The sequence below is a fragment of the Telmatherina bonti genome (genome assembly GCF_933228915.1).
Source record: "Telmatherina bonti genome assembly, chromosome: 7".
NCBI classification, from domain to species: domain Eukaryota; kingdom Metazoa; phylum Chordata; class Actinopteri; order Atheriniformes; family Telmatherinidae; genus Telmatherina; species Telmatherina bonti.
In genome coordinates, this window is record NC_136625.1 from 13,537,058 (window position 1) to 13,546,704 (window position 9,647).

At 38.4% G+C, this 9,647-nt stretch overlaps 1 protein-coding gene across 1 annotated transcript; it reads left to right on the top strand.

The window, feature by feature from the left end:
• Positions 1-1,360: 1,360 nt before the first annotated feature.
• On the top strand, positions 1,361-8,989 carry dnajb4 (DnaJ heat shock protein family (Hsp40) member B4). Its single transcript, XM_079243478.1, has 3 exons — positions 1,361-1,760; positions 3,650-4,230; positions 7,992-8,989. The coding sequence occupies exons 1-3, from the start codon at positions 1,550-1,552 to the stop codon at positions 8,220-8,222; spliced, it is 1,023 nt and encodes a 340-aa protein (XP_079099604.1). The 5' UTR covers positions 1,361-1,549; the 3' UTR covers positions 8,223-8,989.
• Positions 8,990-9,647: the final 658 nt, after the last annotated feature.

Genomic DNA, 9,647 nt, shown 5'->3' on the forward strand with positions numbered 1-9,647 from the left:
AGCAAAATGTTTGAGAGTGGGAATTCTCCAAAGTTAATGCAACAAAGAAAAAAATTTATAAAAATCCTCAATGAAAAACGTTTCTGTGGATGAGCTTCAGGCCCATAACTTGTTTATTTTACATTTTGCCTTGAAACATCTTTCTTGTGATTTTTTCTAAATGAACTTGGGCAAAATTTCTTCAAGGTGACCATCATGAAGCAATTATTAATGGTGGAAACAAGGAAAAAAGGCTGAACTATCACAAATGACTCAAGAACTGGGCTGATGATCAATGACAGCGAGTCTTATGTAGTGATGAAAAGCCTACTCACCAGAGCTTAGATGACAACATTATCAAAACAGTGTGAAAGGATCTTGCAAAAACAGCCAGCTTGAAAAGAAGAGCGTTGAAATGTCCTTCAAGAGTCCTGGAAGAATATTTCAGATGACTACTTCAGAAATATTGACTTTCTAGCTATTTGTATATAAATGTTCTTGCATCTTTCCCTGTATTTTCTTTGATAAATGACTAGACCTAGGTCCATTGTCTTTTTTCCATGCAGTATAAAAAGAAACTATTTTTCTTAATGCTTTTAAAAAAAGTCTCAAAAACAATTTATCAGAATTATACTTTTGCAAGAGCATCGCAAATTTAATATCTCTTTAAAATGTACATATATTTAAACAAATATTTACTTAATCAAGCAAGTCATTAAGACTGACATTTAAATTTGCAATGATGGTTAAAAGAAAGGCAAAGTCATGAGGAAAATAAAAGACAGATAAAATATTCAGATACATCATTCACGACACCACCTGCTTCCTGCAAACTGTTTTCCTTGCAAATGGAAAACAGCACAGAACATCAGAAAAGAAAGCAGGTAAATCAGAACACACAAAAAGATAACTAGCCTAAATGAATGAAATGAAATGAAATGAAAGAATGAAAAATACTTTACTCAGTTCAATTAATCTTTATTTATTTAGAGTCTAATCACAGCAATGCCATCTGAAGACGGTTTACAGACAGGAAAAAAATACCCTTTATTAGGAAACCAACAGATTGAGTTGGAGGCTCCAACTCAACCTCCCACCATGAGCAAGCATTAATCCCCAAAGGGAAATTCAATATTGTAGGAGATAATAAATAAACAAATGACTAAGTTGGTAATGTTAACACTGAAAATAAAATAAAATAAAATAAAATAAAATAAAATAAAATACTATCCAACAGAGCAGAGCAGCCTTGATGTCAAACACACCGGAAGCAGCCTCTTCATCCTGTCTGACTTTACTTTGCGCTGTGGACGCAGGGGTGGGCGCTGTGACTATTTAAAGAGGGTCATCTAGTCACGGAGAAATAGCAGGAGATCCACGGCGTTGACTAACAACCTTCAAATGGTCATGCTCATCCTGCACCGTGTTTCTGTCTGCAGCTTCTTATTGTTTCTCTGCGTGCTGTGACAACCATCTGTCCTGCAGCTCTACGGTGGGAGGGGGGCTTTTCCGCTCTTTTTATTTTTTTTTTACTGTATTTTTTATTTTAAACCCCCCATTTCTGACGATAATGGGTAAGGATTATTATAAGACGCTTGGTATCTCTAAAGGAGCCACAGACGATGACATAAAGAAAGCTTACAAAAAACAAGCGCTGAAATGGCATCCGGACAAAAACAAGTCTGCAGCCGCAGAGGAGAAATTTAAGGAAATCGCCGAGGCGTATGAAGTCCTGAGTGATCCGAAGAAAAGGGAAATTTATGATCAGTATGGAGAAGAAGGTAATGTGTATTTTTAATCACATTAAATCACCGTGTTGCCAGTTTGGGAGTGGAAGGTCTTTCTCTTTTTTTTTCTTCTTCTTCTTTCGTTAACAAATACGTTATAAACCAGCTGTAAAGCAGGATGTTTACATGTAAAATACTGTTTTGCCTTAATTCAAGTCCCACACTGCAACCAGCAAAAATGCAGGCCCTGAAAACAGCTGTTCAGCAGATCATGGGCCCACAGCTCTGTGCATTTTTATTCTAAGGATTTGCCTATTACATCATTTTTTCCACACATAAGCTTCTGACTTAAGATTAATCAGTATCTGTCCCCATTTCCACAACAGATTTTCACACAGAGGCATCAAATTTAATTAGTATTAAATCATGTAACAGCCATACAAACAAAAGCAATAAAAAAAAAAAAAAAAAAAATGCATGTACAGATAAATGTGTGGCAACAAATTTCCAGTCCAGTTGGAAATGGGTGGAACCTGTTTCATGTCAACTTCAGATTTTTAGGTTTAATTTACACTGAACATTACCAGAAAGGACAAGTATGGTGGAAAATCCTTCTTTCATTATTGCTCTATGAAACTCACTAAGAAAACTGCTCTTAATGAGTTATTAGAAGTATTTATCCATCATCTTATTTGTTACCAAGTAATTAAGTTGTCTTTCATTTATTAAAGGTTGTGAATTATACCTTTTTAAATAAAGTCAACATAAAACCCAGTCTCTTTTCTTTCCTTTGGTATTACCATTTGGCTCTACCTTTTCGTTTTGCTGGACCAAGATGCTCATTACTTTTCTGGATCAAGAGGTGATGCCCATCACATCATCTACTCAGGTTGGCTGTGGATTGATGTCCAAAAGAAAAAGGGTGCATTTCCTACTTTAAAGAATGATGAACAAAGTATGGCCAAATGGCAAGACCAAAAGGAAGAACTGGGTCTTGCGTCCTGTATCCCATGTAAAGTCGGTGTCCTGCAGGTTTTCGATGTAACCCTGTTCCAACACACCTGGTTCCCGTTAAATGGATCCAACAGTTGGTGAAGTTTTTCACAGTGACTGATTCATTTTTGTCAGGTGTGTTAGAATAGGGATACACTGGAACCTAAATATTGTAACCCTTGTAGACCAGAACTGGACAGCCCTGGTGTTGAAGTTAAGTCTACGCCTAAACTAAGACAAATGGTTTCCATTATCTACCAAAGACCCCTACAGATTTCTAGCTTAGCCCACAGAAAAGGTTTTTTAAGACTCTGTGACTTAAAATGAAATCAAGTTTATTTCCACATGCCCTTGTCCAGAAAAGTGTTTTTTTGGAGATGTTGCCATGGTTACACCCACTAAAATCAAGAAAAGTGAAAGAATCAAGCGATGGCTACTACTATTTAGCTGCGACACCATAACCAAGTTTCAGTTCCAGCCTGCAGGATTTTTTGCTGTGTGTTTTCAGTACTGTTAAATTCCATTAAAACTACAATCATTGAGTTTTCATCACAATAAATTATTCAGATGCTCTAATTTTATGCAAAACTACTGTAACCTACAAAGGACAAACTAAACGATGGTTGTAGAGCAGACCTGTAGTTTTGATTTATTTATTTATTTTTTTTTATTTGCACCCTTCATTTAAACACGCTGTATTATAATGGATAAAACATTTTTATAGGATTTTTTTTCATTGAAAAAAAAAAAATCCACCTTAGCTGTTTGGATAATGGCAGGTTCTTGTTTATTGACTGTGTTGTCTTTTTTTCTCCCTAAATATTTAATGCCGAAGATCAATTCGGGTTAATGCTCATCGGTACGGTGCATCTCTGCAGCCAAACAGCTTCATTTGCAGCTCTCTGTGATGATGGTACCATAACCAATCAATAATATCTGTTGCTGATCAGGTCTCAAAGGAGGGAATGGGCCCACTGCTGATGGACAGGGCCCCACCTTCACCTACACTTTCCACGGGGACCCTCACGCCACCTTCGCCACTTTCTTCGGCGGCTCCAACCCTTTCGAGATGTTTTTTGGGCGTAAAGCGAACGGGCGAGATGACGATGACATGGAAGTGGATGGAAACGACCCTTTCAGCTCCTTCACCAGCTTCAATCTGAACGGCTTCCCTCGGGATGGCCACGTCGGCCTCGGAGGGCAGCAGCGCCGCAAGCAGGACCCCGCCATCATCCATGAACTGAGGGTCTCCCTGGAGGAGGTCTTTCACGGGTGCACCAAGAGAATGAAAATCTCTCGCAAAAGGCTAAACCCTGACGGCAGGACCATGCGGACGGAGGATAAGATCCTCACTATTGAGATCAAGCGGGGCTGGAAGGAGGGAACCAAGATCACGTTCCCACGAGAAGGAGACGAGTCGCCTGGAACCATTCCGGCTGACATTGTCTTCGTCATCAAGGATAAACCTCACCCCCATTTCAGGCGGGAAGGCTCCAACATTGTGTATCCAGTTCGTGTGAGCTTAAGACAGGTGAGGCTTTTTCCATTTTGGCAACTTCAGCTGAGTGTTTCACTATTAATAGAGGCTGATAGATGGATTAGTCACACACACACACACACACACACACACACACGAGTTTCAAGTTCACATTCAACTTTAAAACTCTGCTGCGCCACCTCTGAGAAGCCTGGTTACAATCAATAACTGTAGGTAGTCTGCCTCAAAACCCTGGAAACTACTAGCATCCTGAATGAGCGTAGTGCTGAGCTACGCACACGTTAACCGTGCATTTATGTAATCTGGATCATCTGCATGGGGAAATTGGAGCGGTTTTACAGGGATGGCAGAGAGGTGTCGCCCACCCACATGCAAAAGGTGCAAGATGTACTTATATGGTTCCTCCTACTCCCTTCAGCCCCTCAGTGATAAATCTCACTGCTTCAACTCTCAATATCTGATCACTTTATGCAAATGGAAGGTGAAAAGGGGTGCTTTCCTTTAGAGGAATTAAACTTTTTATCCAAATTATTTCTGAAACACCACATGACATTTACATCCATCCATTTTCTAAACCCCTTTGTCCAATTCAGGGTTGTAGGGACGATGAAGGCTATCCCAGCAATCATTGGGCGAGAGGCAGGGTACACCCTGGACAGGACGCCAGTCCATCACACGGCCAACACAGAGACAAATAACCATTCACACCCACACTCACTCCTAATGACACAAGTTAGAGTAACCAGTCAACCTAACCTAACATGCATGTTTCTGGATGGTGGGAGGAAGCCGGAGTACCCAGAGAAAACCCACACATACATACAAACTCTACACAGCACTGTTTAAACCTACCCACCAGGCCAGACTCAAACTAGCAACCTTCTTGCGATAGTGCCACAGTTCTAACCACTGTGCCACCATGGAGCCCAAGACATTTACAGTTTGTTGAAAAAGAAAGTTGTAAGATTTCACATATAAGAGGATGATGGGGGAAAAATTCATTATTTAAAATGAGGCAATTTTAACCTCAAACAAAAAATCTACAACATAATACTCCATGTCGTTCATTCAACCAAACCAAACGATAAAAAGCACAGCCAAAATGAAGAAGCATCTCCCTGCCTACATGTGAGTTAAACAGGTAAGGAGCTGTTCATCAGATGCGATGGATTTATCGATCGTCACCAAACGAAAGCATCTCTATATGTAAATTTCCTGGTCTGATGCATTCAGGTCAGATGTGTGTTGAACACAATGCCAAAGAGGAAAGACATCAGAAATAGTATCAGAACAGTTGCTGTTGATGCTCATCAACATAGGAAATGTTATAGGACCATTTCCAAACAATTTAGACTCCATCCTTCTACAGTGAGAGGAATAATAGACAAGCAGTCAAAACAGTTGTCAATCTTCACCGAGGTGAGCTTCCTAGCAACTTTACTCTAAGTTCACACCATGTAATGCATCAGAAAAGTTGTGTAGAAACCCAGGAGCTACATCTCAGACGCCACAGGCCTCGGTTAGCACGTTAAATGCTAACATTCATCACATTTTCACGAGGAGAAGACTGTGTACGAATGGCTTATGGAGATGTTAACAAAGAGAAAACCTCCTGTCTCAGAGAAGAGGAAGTTTTTCTGACATATGTGACCAGAAATATCAGCACACCTCAGTCCAAGCACAGAACCTGGACACCTGCCACTCCACTGTGACAACCATTAACTCCTCTGAATGCCGAAGTATTTTAGAGTCAAATGCGAAACCATCAGCCTGACACCTAGCTTTGCTAAAACTGGCTCATGAGACAGGACAACGAGCCTAAACACAACAGCAGAAGAGAAAAAGAAAATCAAAATGTTGTAATGGTGCAGTCAAAAGCTGGACCTCAAGTTGGTTGAAATGTTGCGGAGGGATCATAGGAGAGCTGTGCAGAAACAAACAAATGCCTGAAAACCTCAATGAAGTGTGTAAGAATTGTAAACAAATGACTATTTAATGTTTGCTACTGAAAGCGTTTCTATAAGCTGCTGAATCACGGAGGCAACTTGCTTTATTCACACATTGCTTCTGGAATTTCACTTAGTTTTTTTTCTAACTAAATACTGTGTATTATAATAAAAAATAAATAAATAAATAAATTAAAAAAAATAAAAGAAAAAGCAAAAAACTCTGTATTATTTTTTCAGTGTTCATTTGAAGTCATTTATCTAATTCCAAGACGTCACAAGGAACAAACAATTCATTTATACTTTTAAAAAAATATAATAAACCAAAACAAAACCTGAGGCAAGATAGAGGACGTACTTTCATCATCACAGCTGTTTGTGACTGTGAAACATCACCTCTCATGTTGTAAATCAGCATGACAAGTTTGTGAATGAAGTTTACATGAAAAAGCAAGACATCAAATGCCTTTCTTGATCTTTGTCTTTCCTCTTATCTAAACTTTGTAAGCACTTTGTTGAGCTTAGAAGCTCTGGAAGAATTTAATGTAGAATAGTTAAGTAACAAACTCAAAAAACGTGTCTTTGTTCATCTTTAAAATAAAATGAAGCAAACTCTGCTACACTTTGATCAGAAATCTTCCTTTATTACATCCTTGGAGCATGAGCTTTTGGACATTTTTGACTGAAGAATGTCCAAAATGATGACTGGAACTGGTGGAAAGAACTTTATTGCTTTTACTTTTAAGGAAACAGATGAAATTGCAGCTCTTACATGTCAAACTTTATATTTATTTTCTGTAAGTGTCACATATTTCATAATTTCAGTTCCAACTCATTTCCCATCAGTTTTATAACTGTATACGTAACAGAGATGTCTTAGGATGGTTGGTGACTTGAGGTGTTAAAAACAAAGAAAAAAGACAAATTGATTAAAATAAAATTCAATTCAATTCACATTGTTAACTATTTGGGCTGTGACAATTTGCTTTTGTCTGATTCCGATTTTTTGGGTGCTGATTCGATTTAAATTGCAGTTCTCACAATTCTCAGTGATTGCTGAATTTTGTAGATTAAGAACAAAAAAAATGTATAAAGCTTTTCAATGAGGAAAAAACAACACAGTAGTCAGACCATCATTCTGTTGCTATAATGCCCAAGATGACAAGTAGAAAGATCAATAAAAATTATTTTTTAAAAATTATAGTGGATTAATTTTATTTATTTTAAAAAAAAAAAAAAAAAAAGATTTTTAACAAAAAAAAAAAAAATCGATTTTAAAATTGTGAAGAAAAAAAAAAAAAAATCCAGATTTCTGATTTTCAATTCGATTTTCCCACCCCTAATAACCATCCAGCATCAGTCAAACTGAAAAATCTTGACATAACATACATTAGAGAATATCCCATTTAAACACTTCTACTCCAGAGTTATCTTGAAGGCAGCATTTGCTAGACTCACACAACCTACACCATGTTTTAAATGTTGCCAAGTGTGGCATGTTGCATACTGTTGTACTGCTGGGAGTAACAGGAATACAGCGTTTGTTGCTCCGAGACAGGATTTGGTTAAATGATGTCTATTGTTATTCGGTTGCTAGTAACAGTAGAGTGGTAATTAGTGAAATCTCTCTGTTGCCTGGTGATGATGATGGCGACCCTTCGTACTCATTTTAGTTTCACACTTTTGGGGGTGTTACTGACTGAATTGAAGAAAACCCAGAGGTTAAGGGGTTAATATGTTTTTGCATTAATCTCAGTGTATGTGTTATTCTTGCCTGCAGTGAATCATGTGTGGGAGTTGTTCCCCCCCTGCTGATCCTCACTTACACCCTTCTTGCTGTCTTTGCAGTCTCTGTGTGGATGCTCGGTTACCGTGTCAACAATAGACGGGAAGACATGCAACATGAAGGTCACGGACGTCATCAAGCCTGGCATGAGAAGAACTGTAGCCGGACAAGGTCTCCCTTTCCCCAAAAATCCGGAGCAGAGAGGAGATCTGGTGGTGGAGTTTGATGTGAACTTTCCTGACACGTTGCCTGGCAACGCTAAGGACGTCCTGAAACGGCATTTACCTACTTAGGATGAAGGAGGTAGACCGAACGAGGGGGGAGAAAAAACAGCATGATGGCGCTCAACCTCGACGAGAGACCCTCTCACAAGGACAGTTGTGACAGTTCACAGATGGACCCCCTACCGATGAATGTGCAATTTCTATTTTTGAGCTATTTGTTGTTTTTATAAGTATCATGCATGCTGCTCAGCTGATGCAAGTGCAAGTGAAAGACTTCTCTGACTGTTATGTGAAAGTAAGTTGGCTTTGGCGCAGTTTATTCATCTTTGCGTTCATCGGGGATGTTGGGCTGTGAAAGATTTGCCAAAAAAACGTAACATTTTCTTTCTGTTATCTAGATTTGACAAGAGTCATCAGCGACACTTTTAAAAACCGTCTTTCATGCTCATTTTTCTGGCTGTTCTTTAGATCAGAGGCTGTGTTATTATGTGTGTGCAAGTTATTCAAGAAGAAAGAGTTTGGAGGAATTCAGCTCATGCAATGTGTGCATTTTAGATATTTACACGTGAAAACTTGAATTTTAGAATAAATATTTCCACATGAAATGATCTTGAGCCGTTTCAGTCGTGGAGAAGAGGCATTTAAAATATCCTCCTCTATTACATAAATTGTATAATAATGATAATTGCTTTAAAATTGCTAGAAATGTTTATGAATTATTAAAAGCCTTTTTGACAGCACTATAAAAAGGGGTTCTTTATAAATTTAAAAAAAATGAAATTTACCCATATTTTGATAGTGAGATGTGAATATTTTTTCTGTTGTCTAACATATGCGGTCCCATTTCTGATGTGCAGAGATCAAAATTAAAAATATCTTGACAAAATGTAATGCAATAAGTTACTAATGGCCAAAGTATGAATGTTTAAATATAGTTGTATGGTCTCAGCTGCTGCTGTTCAGCTGCCAACACAAGAAGGCTTTGTGTTTTCCCACTAGGGGACGCCCTCTCACTCAGCATAAGGCATGGGCCTACAAAGGTAGGGTCTGCTGATCTTAGCAGAAGAGACCAAATCCACATCTCTATCTACGAGGGGGGCATTTGAGTGGCACTAATTACACCTCTTCCAAGCAAATATTTGTATCAAAATGCCCCATCTGTCCCTGAAATACTTCATGTGTGTACATCAGAACGTGTTAAAGATTTGTGCAAATGCTGAGTCACTATCATCCAGGGAGGCTGGAGTGTAAACACATCTGCTCAGCGTGGGAGCTTGCCAGTCGGCAGTCCTTCTTGCTTATAATCTTTGCATCCAGTGGAACCAAACTGATTATTTCTAATAATGCTTTTTGTCAGTGTATTGTTAAATGATGACCATAGAGCTTGTTGTGATTCAGAAGTTTAATTTAAAAGCCAAGTGATTGATAAAACGTTATTAACACAATATTAATATTTGATATTATTTGAAAGTTTCTGAAAAGTATGAGCTAAAT